Source organism: Lasioglossum baleicum, chromosome 11 (assembly GCF_051020765.1).
Source record: "Lasioglossum baleicum chromosome 11, iyLasBale1, whole genome shotgun sequence".
In the NCBI taxonomy this organism is placed as follows: Eukaryota; Metazoa; Arthropoda; class Insecta; order Hymenoptera; family Halictidae; genus Lasioglossum; species Lasioglossum baleicum.
In genome coordinates this window covers 13,348,926-13,367,656 of record NC_134939.1, presented here as the reverse complement: position 1 = coordinate 13,367,656, position 18,731 = coordinate 13,348,926, and the positions used below count along the sequence as shown (strand labels likewise).

The 18,731-nt window shown below is 39.2% G+C and overlaps 2 protein-coding genes across 4 annotated transcripts in view; both read right to left on the bottom strand.

Annotated features, from left to right (window-relative positions):
- The window catches only part of Crp (transcription factor cropped), a 119,916-nt gene extending 112,235 nt beyond the window's left edge, over positions 1–7,681 (bottom strand). The window contains exon 1 of the mRNA XM_076433595.1: positions 6,517–7,681. Coding sequence (XP_076289710.1) covers positions 6,517–6,599 — 83 coding nt within the window. The 5' untranslated portion in view covers positions 6,600–7,681. The remainder of the gene's footprint in view (positions 1–6,516) is intronic.
- Positions 7,682–10,265: 2,584 nt separating this feature from the next.
- LOC143213587 (MBT domain-containing protein 1) lies at positions 10,266–18,262 on the bottom strand. 3 transcript variants are annotated; one of them, XM_076433594.1, is made up of 11 exons: positions 17,506–18,262; positions 17,357–17,416; positions 16,687–16,952; positions 16,365–16,599; positions 15,646–15,845; positions 15,394–15,588; positions 14,833–15,097; positions 13,884–14,620; positions 13,543–13,798; positions 12,618–12,967; positions 10,266–12,386 (listed from the first exon to the last, which is right to left on the bottom strand). In XM_076433594.1, the coding sequence occupies exons 2-11, from the start codon at positions 17,373–17,375 to the stop codon at positions 12,057–12,059; spliced, it is 2,853 nt and encodes a 950-aa protein (XP_076289709.1). In that variant the 5' UTR covers positions 17,376–17,416; positions 17,506–18,262; the 3' UTR covers positions 10,266–12,056. The 3 variants fall into 3 exon arrangements, with proteins under 3 accessions (XP_076289709.1, XP_076289708.1, XP_076289707.1); XM_076433593.1 differs by lacking the exon at positions 17,357–17,416; XM_076433592.1 differs by lacking the exons at positions 17,357–17,416; positions 17,506–18,262 and having other exon boundaries at positions 15,394–15,845; positions 16,687–17,338.
- Positions 18,263–18,731: the final 469 nt, after the last annotated feature.

Below are 18,731 nucleotides of genomic sequence, written 5' to 3'. Positions count from 1 at the left end.
CTCACCTCTATCGTATCGTCGATTCGTACAATCCGGAGAACGATATTATGCATTATATTGTTCACGGTGAAGCCGCCTTGGCAATCGATACGCGAGCACGCGCTCTATAAATATAGCACCTATCGCGTCCGACAATAACAATACGCTGTAATGGTAATTAAATTGCGGATTTTACGCGCCCGTTGCGCTGATACTCGCTCGGAGTGAAAATCGCTCGGAGAGATCCACCAGATCGGAGAAGAAATCGTTTCGTCGGAATTCGAATATTAAGTTTTCAATTTATTTCTTGTTGCGAGATATTTAAAGGAAAAGGATGAATTCCATTGTAGAATGTTGAAATAACAAGCATTATCTAACGATTCATTTTTCGCAATATGTATCGTAAAAATTACATTGAATTCCTTTAGTGGGAAATTATGTGATGTGAAATAACTGATGAAAGTTGAATTTCGATTTTAATTGGGTTGCTGAATTTAGGAGTTGAATTGGGAGTTGAATTTGAATTTAGATTCAAATATAATGATAGAAAGTTGAATTTGAATTGAAATACAATTTTTAATTTCAAATACAATTTTCACGTGGACCATTTTTATAATTAAACGAGCGCATATTTTCCATAGTTCGCGTCTCCTAGGTTAATGCCGACACGAGACGGAAACGATTTTGCCACGTTAACATTGTTGCGTGCATTCGAATCCAGTTACAGCAGAAACGGATTTCCCGTTGTCTACTTTGTTAAATGAAATTTCGGTCGAATCCGATTTATGCGAACGCAGATACAAGCCGAGCCAATTAAATCCGTTATCTTGTTTCGCCCGGTTCTATAATTAACCGCGAACGTGAAAAACGGTCTTATCGGACACGTCCGACCGACGAAAGAACAACCAACGCTCAAACTTTTGTTCTAAAATGGTTCAGACTGTTCAAACGAGTATGTATTCAGATACTGGGAGACAACGGTGTACCTACGACACAAATTATCGACCAATTTACTACCTGTAGATCGTGCAAGGAATAGGCGAATAGGCGACCGAGCGAAATTCTTTTTCCAACGGTTGACAAACGACAAGCTGATAATAACCATCGGAGACCCGTGGTATGCACGCATCGGCGAAGGGACAACGACGACGTAAATATCAAAGGAAAATCGATGGAGCATCGAGCGACGGTAATTGTATCCGCCCGAAACGATTTGCTGTTCTGCTGCAAGAAACGGATCAACTCTTCCTACCCTCATCCGCCCCTGATTTCACCAACTGAATCTGTCCCTCGGTGTCAAATCGACTTAACTTAACGAATTGATTGAACACTTAATTCTCGATGTTTTTTTTATTCAACTTGATGAGTTAACATCTACATCTTGGGTTTTCCGGTTACGCGTTTCGCATTAAAAAAAGAATATATAAAAAAAACTTTTCAAAATGCACTAAAAAGGAAAAAATAATTTTTTTAGGCATTAGTGACTATAAATAAAAGTGTGGAGCGCTAAACTATATTGATGTAATCTTCGTGGGCGCTCCACGCTTTTATTTATAGTCTCTAATGCCTAAAAAAATTATTTTCTTATTTTTAGTGCATTTTAATATAAGCGTGGTTTTTAAAAAGTTTTTTTATATATTTTATTTTCTACTTTTTAGTATTTTTTTAATGGAACGCAAGATATACATAGTAATACTGGTATGAAATAGTAAGATGTATATAGAAACGCAATACAATATGGAAATATATTGATAGACGTCTCTTGATAGAGTAGGGAGCGCTGGCGCGCGGAGTGGGGATCGCTGAACGCGATGACGTACTATGTACCGTGTGTCGCGCGACGGGGTGTGACGGTTAATATTAAATTTTTTTTCTCCTGAACGCACAGTTTTTTTAAAATTTGTTTTTTAATATTGCACTGTCATCCAGTTCTGAGCTATGTTTAAAGTTTCAAGTCTCTAGCTCGTCGGGAAGTGATTTAAAATTCGATTACAAGATTTGATGCATACAACGACAATATCGACAACTAATAAGTTACCAAGTTTCAGAAAAATTTACCTACAGATAACAGAACGGTACAACTTATTTCGGAAAAACTGTGTCAAATTGGCACGAGAGGGACGGACAAGCGTTAAGACCCTCAGAAATTTCAAGAACAAAAATATTGGAGGGTGAAAGCAGAAAAAGATGCCTACGCCCTGCGAACGAGAAGAGACGACGCTAGCGCATATACGTATTGCGCCTTCGTTACTTTGTGCAACTTGGTGCAACAGCCTAATCCCGCTGCACCTACATTTACTATGTGCATCGTCAGAGCGTTCGGATTATCGAAGAACGCGCTCGCAGTCGTTCGAACGATTAGAAATGTTTCACGAGGTGAAAACCGATAAGCGATTGCGTCTGTAACGCTCGCGCGCAGAAATTCCCGGTGAAAAAAATTGATCTTGATCGCGATTGTACCGATGCGACGTATCAATCGCGTAAATTATGTAATACGAGAACGTTTAATCAGCTGATACGTAGGGTTGCGCGATCAACGGATAAACACGTATCAGATGTTCTTTCTCGTAATAAGTGTTAGTGCAATTTAAAATTTTTCAGCAGAATTATTCGTTTAAATTTACGTGCAAAATACACATTTTCTAGCTGAATTGCAACAAGCTGGAATGAAATAAAAATTTATTTTGTGCGTCAACGTGTTTAACAGCTTGACAATAATAAAACGGTACATACTTTGAAATTCTTCCAATGTTTTTGCCGTTTTAAATTACTCATTTTTAAAAGAGTTTGTTGCAGTTTTCCTAGACGAATTACATTGATTCAGAGGTGCAAGAAACGTGGAGAACAAACGTTAGGTATGCCGCGTGCATTAACGCAATCATTTACGCTCGATACCTCCAACGAGAACTTCGTATGTAAACTATAAAATCGTTCGTGTGTACAAGATATGTTTGATTTTGCCGAGCCGACTGCCGCTCCATTCAAGACGAGCCGTGTTGAAGTGTAAGGAACTTGCACCGTAACCGCGACAATTTTCCCTAAGAGGTGCGGTATATGATATCGCGTGTACGTCCAGCGAGCGGATCAACATCGAAAACTACGTCGTAACGTTGATAATAAACCGCACACGCGGGACTATAGACTACTCGGCCGACGAATCAATTGCGAATTTACGTGTACCAAAAATAACAACAAAATCGTTCGCAATTTATTAAAATTGGACAGTTTTTGGCAGTGTAATTTGTGTGATACTCGAAGACCATTATTGTTGAACAATCTCTTCGAGTTAAGATTTCAGCTGTTTCTGAAAATCTCGTGAAAAAAAAATGCTAGAGGAAAAAATGTCATAATTAGACAGCAGATCTGTATGCAAAATGAAAACTTTCTACCTAAATTGCAACAAACCGGAGTGAGATAGAAATTTATTTTCTTTCCATTTTAAATTACACCTACCCATTTTTGTAATAAATCCATAAAATCCGCTATCTACTTATAATGAACCTCTTATGAGATTTCCTTAATAAAAAAAAAAAGTTTGACAGTTATCGTTCTTCCCTTAGAACCGGTGTATATAATCGCAGTGTAGCCGTCGCGGATTGCCTACTATGTAAGAGATAAATCGAAGCTCTATGCGAGTGAACATAATGGAGAGGTGATGAGCGTATGTAAACAAGAAGTCGAGGCGAAGCGGCGTGCGTTCGGTTATTTATAGAAATCCATTATTGTGCAACAAACGCGACTTTACGTAACACACATAGTATGTGCCCAGGTCTTGTCGGTCACTCGGCCGTACACAAAGGAGAACTGGCCGTTCTCGTCCTTTTGTTTCCGACCCTTTTTTTTATTATTTTCACTAGGCTCGTCTAGGCTCGTTCGCGACCGCGAGCAGACCTGCCAACCGAAACCATCTTGCCTCGCCGTGTCCCGCCTCGTCCTACCTCGCCGCACCAAGCCATGCCATGCCATGTCGCTCGCTACCAATGTAAACAAAAGCTACGACAATCGATCCTGAGAATTGTGCACGAGCCAAACGCAAAATAAAATGAATCAACTATGATGCTGCGACTAATTCTGTTGACTAAATAAAATCAAAATTTTCTTCGTCGGTTACAAGTATGTACACGGAAAATTAAAAATGTCTTTCTATCTCTAATAATTTCAATCGAGATTGTCTTGATGGTTTCACCGTATCAAATTACATCAATGGAATGAAATCATGTGTAATTACAACTTCCTTGTGTACACTACGCGATATTCAGATACTACATTGTGTATGTTTATCTAGCAGTACGTTGGAAATGTATTTTTATACGTCGCTATCGATCCTTAATACGTATTTGTTTACATATGCGTCGTGGCTGCTGTTTGGCCCTGAGTGTTCGCGTTCGGATGCACGAAAGATTCTACAATGAAGCACAGAATAAAAATCGGGAAAACCGTTGTTACGGTTTATTAGCGAAAAAGAGAAAGGCAGCGGTTCGGTAAGGGAGCATTAGGGAGTACACGGGTTTGCTCTCGAAGCTGCGGAGACCCGATACTTTTTCCTCGGAGCGATTTCGATCGTATCGTGACCGTGATAGAGACCAGCGCGGCGCGAGGTACTCGGTACTCGGTACTTACAAGTTAGTCGCCGAGGGAAACCAAGGAAACGAGTGTACAGAGCCGAGACGTACAAACTGAGAGAGTACCGTACATGCATTCCAAACCTGTTTAGACTTAGACAACTCGCAGATAACATTCCGAGAAACGATTAATCGCGACCACGGGTGCTCAGCCGAGCAACCGTTTACCGGCGAAGTCCTCGCAGAAAACCGGTATGATTTATTCCAGACGCGATACCATTTACCGTGGAAATTCTTCTATCCGAAAATATATCGAGGCATAACGCACTCTATGCAAATCATCTATTCAATTACCTATAGCCGATTTTCTTCCCGATTTTACACGTCATTATAATTCAACGATTGTTTCAGAAATATTTGTATATTTCAAATATAAAGCTGCGATTTCAATGGCCGCTAATCCGTATTGTAAACCGGTAACGACGCGCACCAGTCAATTTTGTTTTAATTTTGCCCGGGAAACGTTTCTATCGATTGGCTCTCGATGTTGAATTGTTCGACGCGACGCAGAACCGCTACGTGTCGAGTTGTCTTTCATTTGAATAAATTTTGTTCGAAGAAAATCATTCTTCCGAAATCAGTTGACGCTAAGCCTACCGAGCGCTAAACGCGATTCAAATGTTTCAGCTTACGAAAATGACCAGGCTCTATTTATTTAGATCTTTCGCAATTTTTATTGCAATATATGCTTGGCTAAAGAAATTTATCGAATCAATTTCAACAAGAAATATAAAACCAGTGGTAGGTTTAGTGTTAAAATTGTGGAAAATCGGAGAAACAAAGAGTCTAATTGACGCAAAACGAATTTCAAATAAATTTGTGCCCATAATTATGAACGTGGTCTAAGTTAAAATTTGTAAAAAACAAGAAGTACATCATTTACACCACTTTCATAATTACGTTCACATTTATCGTTCGCTATACATATATTTCCGAATGGTACTCGTTCAAAATTGAATCAGACAATCCGAAGAGAATCGAAATAATAAAATTTACCAAATGCAACACTGCCAGAAAATAGATGAAGTAAGAACTCGCAAAAAATTACAATTGTCCGAATACTTTGGTGTATATACATTTCGACCAGTTTCGCTCTCGCGCCATGCTTGTTTGGGCGTGAACGCATGGTGGCTACGATTCGATTCACCTCGACGCACGAGTACCTATGGTTCGCGTAAAAATAGAAAAAGACCGTTGTACGATGCGATGTGAAACAATATAATGCGGAAAGATTAGCAAAAAAGAATCTGCACCGAAAGAAATTCGAATCGACTGGGAGGAAAGAATATCGTGAAATTGCGTCATATGAAAGAGACGAAGGCTATTGTGCCGGCCGGTCCGTCAGCGGTGTCTGCCGGCCGGCCGGCTTCGCGACAGCTGGCTATCGAGGGTAAACTAGATTTTGTTTGCGTTTGTGCGCACGTTTTTACGTCCGTGTTCACGATTAAACAGGGCTCGGGGAACCGCTACGACGCAAGTTACGTATATACGACGAACTATGTACGACGAGGATAGCGCGAAGAAAGGGAAGAGAGGAGGAGATAGACGTTGATACGCTGGTAATCAGCATGAATCGATAAGGAGGGCGAGCACGCCTTCCTTCGCCGATAAATTCGTGCCGCCGTGGACGACGGTACGAGTTCGCGTTCTCCTTGTTACGCTGTACTTGTACGTACAAGTATACGTATGTACATATTTGAAGTCACAAATGACGTGGCACGGCGATCCGCGACCGTTCTATACACTGTACGCTGACGTGCTCGCCGCACATAGCATATGTAACTCGCGAACGGATTTCCCGTCGACCGACATGTGATCTATAACCGCGCGTCGTATTCGCGACCGCGAACCACAATCAAAATCCTCCGTCTGTTCGACGCGACATCGAAAAAAACAATGGAAAAACACAACTTACCCGCACAAATTCGTTTCCTGTTCGTCAGCGGCTTCGACTATTTCTTCTAGCAGTATACGATCCTCACAACCAAACACTGACATATCTCGTTGGTCCGTAGCACTAAGAATCCCGCCGCGCGATCCCACGTCTCGGCAGCGAACAAGGGGCGACGGGCTTTTTCACACACTCCACCGAAAAAAAAAACAACGCGCACACCTCTCGCGCCCGTTTCCCGTCGCGGATACAACGTACCGAACTCTCGTTATTCAATATTTTCGGTTTCTCCTTTCTTTTTTTCGACCGCGACGATGGCACGCACCGAGATTCGTCCACGGGACAGCCACTCCGCGCGGCGCACACACAACGCCCGAACGCGTTTTGTAATGGCGATCTTTGGCGGGAAACAGCTGAGGGCCCCCACAGCCGTACCACGAATCACTCCGCCGCCGGCTTCAGGGCTGTCATAATCTGGGGTTCGCCGAGCGCCCCCTCCCGAGATTCTCTCGTCCACGCGACACCCTTCGCTCCGGTCCAATTTTCTTCTCCGATACGATGCACAATTTATTAGTTCATCCACACACGATTTCCTCGATTTTTCTTCTTTTTTTTTTTTGTGAGACACTCGTCCGACGAGATTCTTCCTGTTCAATTTCCAGAAGCGTCGCAGACTTTCAACTCGGAGAAACTCCTCGGATAGTCTGCGCAGCGTTACGCGTCCGAAACGGATCGTCCGATAAATTTAGTTGTCGCGCGGAATGTTGGTGCACGTACGCATGGCGACGGGGCCATCACGTGGCGGCACATACTACACGTTTATTGTCCGGCACTCTTTGCGAATAGCACTCACGCACCTCGCGAGATTAGGATCGCGGATGATACACCGCGTCGTATTGGTTGTCGATCGAAAATCTTTAATGCGATCAGATGGAAAACGTGGACAGAGAGGTCCAACGTCGAACGGTCGAGAGAAAGAAACACGCTCGCGCGTTGCACTCTTCGGCGTAGAAGTTTAGTGTACGCGGTTAGGGTGAACGGTACGCGGTACTCTGCCCTGGACGACGACTCTCTTTGGACCAATCCCGCACCAGCTCATCTTTGCTTTCACGCCGTGTTTCCGTAGCTTTCTTGCAGGTTGTTGCGCGCAAGTTGTCCGCCGCTTTCTGCCGGATCAACGATATACCTATCCGCCGACTCCTCGCCGAACTATTGTTAGAAATATTTCACGCGTTCCGAGGAACTACTTTCGCGTCGCGTAGGTTTACGCTAGAGGAATGGTGCGGCCGCGCGGGAAACATCTGCCAGCTGGCAGAGGCCCCGCCCATGGAATACGCCAGTCTCCCCACTTCCCCCACCTGCGCTAAACCCACACACAGAAACCTACAGACCATCTGTGCGTCTATGACCGCGCGCGCCTCACCGCTTCGAAACACATACACAAGCAGCCGTACGACAGCGCACATACAGGGTGAACCCTGAATCGTGACCAGTAGAGATTACTCTTTTATTAGCAGCACGATCGAAAATGTTTTTATCAGGTATACCATGGTTTCAAGAGAGCTTTTTCACGTGTGATTATAGCGAATTTTTTGTTAACTCCTTTTTTTTCATGTCTACCTCCATTTTTTTGCAAATATACCTATAATTTTTTTACGCATATCTGCGAAAGTACTTCAAGACGAATTCGGTAAGTATCATAACTAGACTGCGGATCTTTATGCAACATAAAAAATGTCTGCGTCGATTCCAAGACACAGAGGTTGAATAAGAATTTCTTTCTTTTTTTAAGTATTTTATTAAACTAAAACTAATACGTTGATGCTCTTAGATCTTTCAAATATATACGTATGTCCACTGCTTTAAATTATGCGTATCAATTTTTATTATAAATTCATAAAATCCGCTGTCTAACCGTGACATTAAGAAAATTGCAAAAAATGTTTTTATCACATATAGCATGCTTTCACGTGAAAAATAGTGAAAAAGCAACTTTTTGCGAATTTTTGCAATTTTCTTAATATTGCGATACCTATCGAATTCGTCTTGAAATCCTGTAACAGATAGGCGTAAAAAAATTATAGGTGTATCTGCTAAAAATTGAAGGTGACCTTCAAAAATTATGGAAAAAAAGAGTTGCTATACCTGGTAAAAAACATTTTCGATCGGACTGCTAATAGCAGAGTAATCTCTACTGGTCACGATTCATGGTTCACCCTGTATACAACGACGACTTCTATCCTGGTCCTTCATCGAGCTCTCCGCGCAATGTTACACGACACGAAAGTTCACAATAAAAATTCGTTGCTTCCCTGCGCGTACGATATACACATCTTAACTGCTCCGTCGCGCATATCCCAACACAAACGCGTCACGAAATGAATGGAGTATGCGGAAAGTGTGTATCGTGTATGTATATGTACGATACACGAAGACTAGCTATTGGAAATGCTCAAATTCACTCTCGTATCGTTCATTGCTCGTTCCATCGAATTCTTTCTTCGAGCAATCGGTATACATATGTATCTGTTTTCGAATAAAGCGATTTCAACGACTCCGAGCGAACCTAATGCATTGTATTCGCTCGGAAATCGTACAGTTTTGTATTCGTCTCTGCGATCTAATTGTAGTTGAAAAATATTAATGGTTTCTGTTGTTGTAATATGAATCCGATGTTTTTTACGTTGATTCCTTTACCGTGCTTCTTCGTTTAGGCTTCTTCTCCTGTATAAACTCTTTTGTATTTCTAAAAATACCTAATCGTTGACATCTTGACGTTGAATTATTTTTTTCTTTTTTTCTTGCAAGCATCAACGATAAAGAAAACTCGATAATACACGTTCGAATAACTTTCCTGGTTCGAATCGATAAATTCTGGAGAAATCTTGCAGTCGATGCCATCTGTCTGTCGATTGCGGTACTCGGTAAAAATGAACGGAACGGCAACTGAAATACACTCGGATGATTTACTATAAACAATGTACTTCCATCATTAATTTGCATTTTTTTTTACAATGTATGTGAAAAACATTTATTTTTTTTCTGTTTTTTAATCATTCTCTCTTTACTTTCTAGAAAACAAGTATATGAGTGACAAACTTACAAATAAAAAGAGAGGGGAAAAGAGACGTTTCTTTTCCCTGTAAAACTTATAGCGTTATCGATAAATACTGTAGTGATCATCAACGGCACAGTAGCATTTCGTTTATTTCAATGTAGTGACAGGCTAAAAATAATATTTGGAGACAGTATTCATAGCTACTGTTTGTATCATCTCGTTAGATTAATAATATATTACATCGTTCAACGTAAGCACAATAAGTAACGTTTAAAAGGGGAGAACTATGAATACGTCTTAAATGCAGTTAAGCAAACGGAAATATTGTAACATCGTAGGTACATGTATCTCTGTTCATTATTAATTAATCCGGAAAACCTGATCGAAACCTGAACAATGGATATTTGCGAAATGGGAAATAGAAATTTTAGTTTTGCATAACACGAGCTGGGGACTAATGTCAGTAATTTTATTAAAAAAAAATCGCTGTTGCAAACAGTCCACTGCCTACCGTTAAAGAAAGTTGCAAACTATGTACATACTACGTACGATCGAATAAAAAGAATTAATTTTTCTTTAGCAGCTTGGAAATTAGAAATGCGTATAATTGAATTTCCGATCGGACGTTACGCCATTTTTAAATCTAGAACTTATCGGGGTAACATGTACAAATTTGTTATAATCTGCGTCCTATTTATGACATTGACATTGCATGTTTTCTTTTTTTTTTTTTTGTACTGACAGTTATGCGATTAGTGTTCCTAAAGGAAAATGCAAATATTTTTTGTAATAAGTTTTGTAGATCGTAATACTATTCATAATGCCTCCGAATTTGTACACACTAATGGATTAAGAAAGATTGCTATGTTTTTCTTCGATGCGGTAGATAGAGAGTTACCTAATATTTTCTCCGAATGAATGAAGTTGTTAGATAGTTTGCACGAACCGCGTATCATTGTACAAAACGGAATCTGATATGATCGGCTTGATAAAACATAGATGCCCAATTGATCTTTTTTTTGCGTCTGACTTTCCACAAACTAATAGCTAGAAAATGTAAGGTACCGAACCGGATCAGTACCCACTGAGATTCCAAAACATTGAATAAATAAGAAGAGCACTCACGTTGCTCCGTCATACTAAAAATAGTATTTAAACAGTCTAAATCGGTCTTAGACGTTGTTCGACTGGTTTGATTTATTATTGTAAGTATTATAAAGCTAGATATAGATACAATTCTGATATACAAATGCATCAACCACTTTCCAACAGTTTATCTCTCTTGTACACTGTAGTTATGTTCTCTTTTATTTGAAAAAAAAATTAACTATACCTAATATTGTGTTAAATGCTATATTTACAAGATCAGAAGTCGACTACTTCAGTTTCTTTAATTATGTACAGAAGTGTACCGGCTGGTTTGCAGTCGAGAGTAAATCGACAAACTTATTAAAATGTGTAAAACTATTTGAATACCGCGAATTGTATTATTAAGGCAAACGTGATTAGAACTGTAATGAATCGATACCCAAGAGTTTGTACTTCAATAGTCATTTTACTATATTTTTACTTTCTATTTTAATACCTCTTTGTCGATTTACTCTCTCGATAATTCCCCTTTTTTAAATTACAAGCTTTTAATTTCGGCCTCTTTCAGAAAAAAAAGAAGATTGTTTAAATATACAATTTTCAAACGTGGTTCATGCATCTGCAGACACAATTTCGTGCAACATGAAAGCATGGATTTACAAATAACGGCTTCCCGAAGAAACGTTTCCAACGAATAGTCAATTTTGATTTTTCACTTCACAAATATTGTGCAATATCTGTTCTATTCAGAAATCATTTTTCTATTACTGTTTCACTACGTATATCTTGATTATAACGAATGTTGTGTAATGTATCAATAAATATACACACCCATTATTCAAATGTTTATTACAAAAGAATCCAATCAAATACTGTTTCAATGGTTTGACAGAACCCACTTGAAAGTGTCTTAAAAGCATCTGCTCAAATTTCATGTACAGTCCAATTTTTCGGAGTTCAGTTTGTATCTGTTATTATGTAACAGTCCTTGTTATTGTATCCGTATCATTTAACTGTTTCAAACAACTAATAACCTTTGTAATCTCTTATTATCGTTCTTACGCTACTGTCTCTTAAAAGAAAACAAATTAAAAAAAAAAGTCTATGCGTTAAAACTCGATTTTCCGAAGAACAATTTTTATTACATTGTTCTGTTTTTAAACTGAATGCTATTATTTTTCGAGTCGTGATGTAATACGGTTTATCTTTAACTTTCTCTCTTTTTTTTTTAATGCGTCTATACATAGATATATGTATATATTAGTATATTAATAAAGCATGTAACAAACGATGTACGTGATCGTGATTGAACGTGAATTTTCGCGTTACTTGAATCTACTTGCCTTACCTGTAAATCCATGTTTATTTCTATGCAATGATGGAACTTATTCAGCGTATTAACTACATACTAGCTTTGTTATAATAATTTTTTCATTCCTAATTTCAACCTTTCCTGAGCTGGATTCACTTTGATTTTTAATTGCTGAATAAGATCGTAGATTTTTAAGGAAGGCCCAACTTTGAAACCGGTCAGGTCTATTATTTGGTCCTTAGTGAGCGTCAACAATGTCTTCCCATCTATTTTACGTTTACTAAAATTATCGCAGTACGTTGCACAATCGTTAACACGGAGGAATTGTGCAACATCAAACACATTCCATTCAGATGGCACTAAATCACCAGACTCAGAACTTTTCTGAACACCATCTGCTAGCCTTGGGATGTATTTACTAGAGGCAGACGTCACCTAGGAAATAATTCATTTTACTAATATACTCCTGTCTCAATTCGATGCCTAACAATTTCAGATATACTCGTAAACAATAATTCTAGCGACCGGTGTATTCTGAAAGTAATGTCTATCATTTCTTGTGGTAATGTGAAACAATAAATAAAATTCGTATTACAAGGTAAACGGGTGCTTTCGTTTTAGTGTGTTAAAGCTATAAAATAGAAAACTAGAGTATGAGTCACTTACATTGATATAGGATGTCGCAGTTCTTTCTTTCGGCGGCGGAGGACTTTGTATCTCGCTTTGAGTATCATTTAGCGCTTGTCCTTGTCCCGTGGTAGGACTAGGTAGTGTTTGATCAGGACCAGCAGGCTCTTCCGCCGGCTCCGGTTCCCTATTTCTTTGTTCTGGTAAGCTTTCCACGTCGCGTTCTCTTTCAATCTTTACCCCTTGAGCTGGCTCTATCTCTCGTTCGCGTTCGCGAGCCATGCTAATACGTTCGCTGTGCCGAGGTAGAATGTTTTTCGCGCAGGATACTTTGCTTCCTTTCTTCAACTTTCTCTTAGCTTTACGTTTAAGGCCTCTTGGTGATTTTACTGGAGAATTCGAAGAGCAATTTAAAGAAAATGACTGGATCGACAAGTGACAGATCATTGTTTACAGTTTAGATATATGTACACTGATTCTCATTAATATTCGGACGCTCTAAAAAGAACGATAACTTTTTTGAGAAGTTAGAGCTATTAGTTTACTACTAATTCACTAATTTTTAGTATTTTTTGTGCAATTCCGACAACTTGCAATTTTTAAAAAAATTTTTGTTACGTTATGTAGCAAATCAATTGTTCTAACTTCTCAAAAAAGTTCAAATCGTATGATCCAATATTAAAAAAGTTATCGTCTTTTTAAGAGCGTCCGAATATTAGTGGGAGTCACACTGTGTACAGGGTGCACATTGTGTGGGACCTGGAAAAGTTGCTGCTCTTTTTTAATACGTCCTAACTTCCTATGACCTCATTTTTTATTTAGATGCATCGATGCACCCGCCAGGTGCAATTGCACCTTTATTATTATTATTGTTTGACAATTTTGTGTTCTTGTGTTGAGCAGCAACTTGTCTCAGTTCTCGGAGTCACCCTGTACATGAGAAACCGTTTCTGTTTCTATTTACCAGTAGGACTAGTGTTTTTATTGAGTACACGGGGCCCTTCTAGTTTATGATCGACCAGATCGCACCATCCGACTGGATAAATATCAGGACTTTGGCAATCCAACCACTGATCATATTCGTCTTCCCAACCGTCAAAGTGTACTCTTAGTAACCTTCCGATCACTCTAGTAATAGTAGCAACACAAACTAATCTAGGATCCATCAAATCAGCAGCTTCGAGCCTCATTCCTTCGATAAAACCGTGTTGAGGTATTTCCTGGAATGTTCATCAACGGTTCTTTAAAGAGAAATGTTCATTTCACACTTCTAATTTAGTTACTATCGAACAAGTCTAGAATTACCCTATTAAATAATTGCACCGGAGCAGGTACAGTATTCGACTCTGTTAAATATGCATCCCATGTGAACGTAGTAGGATCGTAGCCCTTTGGTGGTGTAAGCGGTAAACCATGTTGAGAACAAAATCCGATCGGAAAAATACAAGGTGAACATGAATGATAACAGAACCAATCAGCACCACTCGCATCCTCGTCGTAACTATCTATACGGATCATTATGTAGTCTTCCTTCAAGACTTGCATAACCGTAGCCGCGCATATGGCAGAGAGATTAAGCGGATCAATGGCCTCTATTTTCATTCCTTCCCTAAACGTGTAACAGAGGTGCAAATGATGGTTCTTTGGCACATAAAAAAGATCTTCTGTGGAATCGTCTTCGCATAATTTTGATTTCGAGACACGCTCCAAATACTCCGGATACGCGTCCAACGTTTGCCCTACCCTCTTCGCCCAGCCAACAGGGTGTATCAAGGGTGAATCCTCGTGACACCAGAAACCATTGTCCTCCGGCGGCGAGTCGTAGTATCTTACGTGTAAACGTTTCCCAACAATTTTCTGTATCGTTGCTACCTTTACCTGTGAGATTCTATTTTTATCTACTACCTCCAAGTGAAGTCCGCATCTGAACCGTGACTTCATACTATCGTTAACTTTATTATAAAAATTAGTTGGCAGTGTTCTCGCACCAGTTAATCGTCTCATTAGAAAATCTTTCCAGTCTTTGTATTTGTTAGCAATCGCTGTTAAAAATTATTACAATTAATGAAGATACAATTTCAGTCCTTCGAACAAATATTCTTCCAAACCCTGTAACGGCACACATTTTCTCTATTCTGATTTTTGTTGCAACTATTGTATCGTAAATTCATTGCAAATATCAAATCCTTTCGACCAACCGAAACTGTGTGCCTTTGCAGAGATAGTTCGCCGATCGAGTTTCCGTTGTACTTACTATTAGGTGGAATCAATGGCTTTCCAATTGTTGCACACCAACCTACTGGATGGATATCGTTCGAGCACAATGATACCCAGAAGTCTTTGTCAGCATTCAGTCCGAAACCTTCGTACCTCAATAAAGCTCTGTATCCGGCTATACGCAGCACAGTCGCGACCCAAAAAGAATCTGGAAAAGCTTCGCACACCTCGTCGCAATCTGTATTCTCAACTTCAACTTTCATACCGACTGTTATATTATCCCATATTTCCGATATAGGTGCCTAAAACAGAGGAGATCAATATTTTTCAGAGGAATTGATCATCATGTATTGTTATTAGACAGCGGAATTTATGCATTTATGGGGAAAATGAGTAGGTGTAAATCGAAATAGTGAAAACATTAGGACAGTTTAAAACTACTGTTCCATTGTTTTCAGCCTATTAAACATATTTTGAAAGAAAATACATTTCTAATTCACTCCACTTTCTGACAATGTAGGTAGAAAATTCTTATTTGGCATAAAGATCCGGTTTGTCTAATTATTGTATACTTATCCCGATTTCATTGAACACTGACATGTTTGAAGCAAGATACTGGGGCAGCACAAAATCCAGGTTCCACCAGTTGCGGAGTCCAATCGTAAGAACCAGCCATTTCTGCGGTTCTTTTCCTTCTTATAGGTAAATCTTCTGGCATTACTGGTTCAGATATAACTTTCTCTTTTTCTACTTCAACGTGTTCCTTCGCGTCCGATTCTTCTTTGACTACAGTCTGAAATATCGAATTGTTACAACGTTTCTTCATAATATTCTCACAGACAGAACTTACTTGTTTCACTATTTTTGATTCGTTCGGCGATGTAGGATTTACTGATGCAGGTGCTTCTATAGAATGAGATGGACTGTACGTAGAATCTGCAGTGGGAGCAGTATGTTCCGAAGACCTTGCACATGCTCTACTGCAAAATCTACGCTCTTTCGTGTAAAATGCATGCTTCACACCAATCGCGCCACACTTTTCACAAACAGCTGTAATCAATGGTTTGATTTGTAGGAAAGTTTAAAAAGAATCTTTCTTTTAACCCTCATCCATCACCATCGTAAAAGATCCATGAAATAACAAGGTAAAAATTGATGAGTTAACATTTACATCTTAGGTTTTTCAGTTGTGTTTCGTGTTAAGAAAAGTAAAAGTCACAAAGTTTCAGGCAAATTTACAAACAAATAACTAGACTGCGGATGTTCATGTAATTTGCAATTTTTGTAGAAGAATTTGAAGAAAATGGAATCAAATAAAATCTTATTTTCAGTAGCAGTAGCCTTCGTAAATAAAAATCGTATTCAATTCTGTTAAATTTGAGACTCTAGCATTTTTTGAACATTTTCAGAAGCCATAAATGTATAAAGATCCACAAGTCTACAAATAACAGAACAGTATAACTTATTTCAGGGCAAACTCTTTGGACGGACGAGGGTTAACCCTTTGCACTCGAAAATGAAACATTCGTTTATCCTAGAATATTTCCAGTCTCTATAATGAGAACTCACCTATACCATCCTTACGAATTGGTATAAAATTTAAGTCTGTGTGCGGTTGATAAGCGATCGGTGTTTTTAAAACGAGTCCAGGATGTTTGATAGGTTTTATTTTTCTGTTACGATTGTCTTGAGTAGTTTGCGTAGCTGCATTTGTTACAACTTGCTCTCTTTCTTCGTCGCCCATATAATCTTCTAACGTTAAATAATCCGTCATTTCTTGCCTCTCGGACTGAGAATCGTATTCCTGAATAACATAGAAACAAACAACATTACAATTATACAAATATAAAAAAAAACCATTTAATATCAATCGACAAGTGAAATGACTAACTTGTTGCATTTCCTGAGCATCCACAGCTTCCATGGCTTCATCTGGCTCTGAGCATTCGTTAGAAAACTGTGGTGGTAGATATCGTACCATAGTAGGCGCAATTTGATGATTCCTAATGTCCTCGTACGGATTCGAGCCATGAGAGAAAAATGGACTTTCGGCTTGACGGGGATCCAGCATGAGTTCATGAGTGGGTTCTCCGTGTACCATCATATCGCCCATCCATACCATCCCTAGTTCCGGTAATCCAGGGATGGAGGCATACACTGAATTCATACAAATATCCATTCCTATATTCACATAACGATTATATTGTTACTTTTTAATCAGGCTATATGTGGTTCAAGAATTTGTTGCTCTGAACGATGCAACGATGAAATCGAACGAAAAATCTGTATGGCACCGAACAAAATAACTTTCAGAAAACGAATCGGCTTCGATAAGATTAAAACACTCGTTGGACGAAAAGTATACTTCCTGTACAGGAAGCAAATATTCCGTTCAGAAAGTGTATGTAACTCGAGGCGTAAAGTTATACGAGACTGTTCGCAAATCGACGTTATTGTATTCGAATGCCATCCTGTATCGTCTCGAATATCCTCGAAGTAACTGAATAGAAATTTATTTCTCGAAGTGACGCCGAAGCTTTGTAAATCAACATTTATTCAACCTTTTCCACTGGGATACATTTTTCAAGAGGCAATGCTTCTCTTCGCAGATACACCATATCCTGTGTAAAGTGTGCAATTCCAGGATCATAAATTACGATGCAATTTAACGCGCGAAGATATCACATAGCGTAGGAAAACAAGTACGAACCATTAGAAGCTTGCACGTCCATGACAAAGCAGTGCTTGGAAACTCCTGTGTATTCGAGTGGTGAACAAATTGCTACGCCATCTGATATGAATTCGCACTATTAAATAAGAGAGGCGGTGCGTACAAACTTTTCATCTTACTCGTTTGCGAAGTGAATGAAGGACGATTATTTACACGGAACACGCGAAACGTCGTAGCAGAGATATCCTCTCTGCTCGTAGTTGTTGAACGAAAATTTCGAGCTAGAAAATATGCTGATATTCAGTGAGATTTTAACAAACAGTGAACGATTCAACGCAATACGATTTATTATTGAATATAAAGGGCCGAAAATCCGCTGGCAACAATCATTCTCTAATTAACTTGAGTGTTTCCATCTATAACGCAATATTTAGAGGCATAGATGGCGCAGTGTTCGACAAACATTGCGTGTTCTCTCGTTTTTAGCAATGCAATAAAAGTGACTGTATAATGAAAATATGGGAATTTTCAGTAGTGAAAAGCGCTACATAAAAGATCAATCTAGGCCGCGATCGCTCTCAAAAGTTCTATTTTTACGTTTACGTGGCGTAATTTGCTATTCGGCAGCGTAATTTCTATTATTCGAAAGCATACAGCTGGGCATGTAGCCATTTTCATAAAGCTGCGACAGCTACATGCTGCCGAATAATGCAAATTACACCTTGCAAAACGTAATTGATTGATCTTTTATCTATATAGCGCTTTTCACTACTGAATAACCCCATCTTTGCGTCAAACTCCAAAACTCCAACAAGCTCCTACGTCACTTTGGCAGGTCGGCAGGGACTGAAGCCTATTGGCAGAGAGGAAATAATATACTCTCTGCTATTGGCTTTGCACTTCTATTTATGCTAACCCTAAGTTGTGCACATATGACGGGATTTGCTAACGGCAGTCTAAGGTATTACAACAGACGCGGTATAAGGATAGACCTACCATCTTATGGACTTTGTGTTTCATGTCCTTTATTTATGTCGTCAATCTTCATGTAACAAGTCTATTTTTGTCCTAAATCGTTGTTTCGCGGGCTAGATGGCTTCATTTGCATGCAAATAGGGAAAATGAAAATGGTAAGAGAGTTCCGTGACACCCTGATCTGTCATAAATGAAATGCAGTTCTTTATATTTGTTCACTCTCGTTGCATTTCATTCGCGAGAAAAGGTCGCTGATTTATCGTTCGCGAGAGAAGATCGCTGTAATTAAT

Bases quoted from the DNA above. Each gene is read 5' to 3' on its own strand.
- LOC143213587 (XM_076433592.1), bottom strand. From the start codon at position 16,974: ATGGATATTTGTATGAATTCAGTGTATGCCTCCATCCCTGGATTACCG. The intron at 14,621-14,832 runs GTAAGTACAACG...AATTTTTAACAG, and splicing joins GCCATTGATTCCACCTAATA to CGATTGCTAACAAATACAAA. The intron at 12,968-13,542 runs GTAAATAGAAAC...CGAATTCTCCAG, and splicing joins TAAAAACACTAGTCCTACTG to TAAAATCACCAAGAGGCCTT.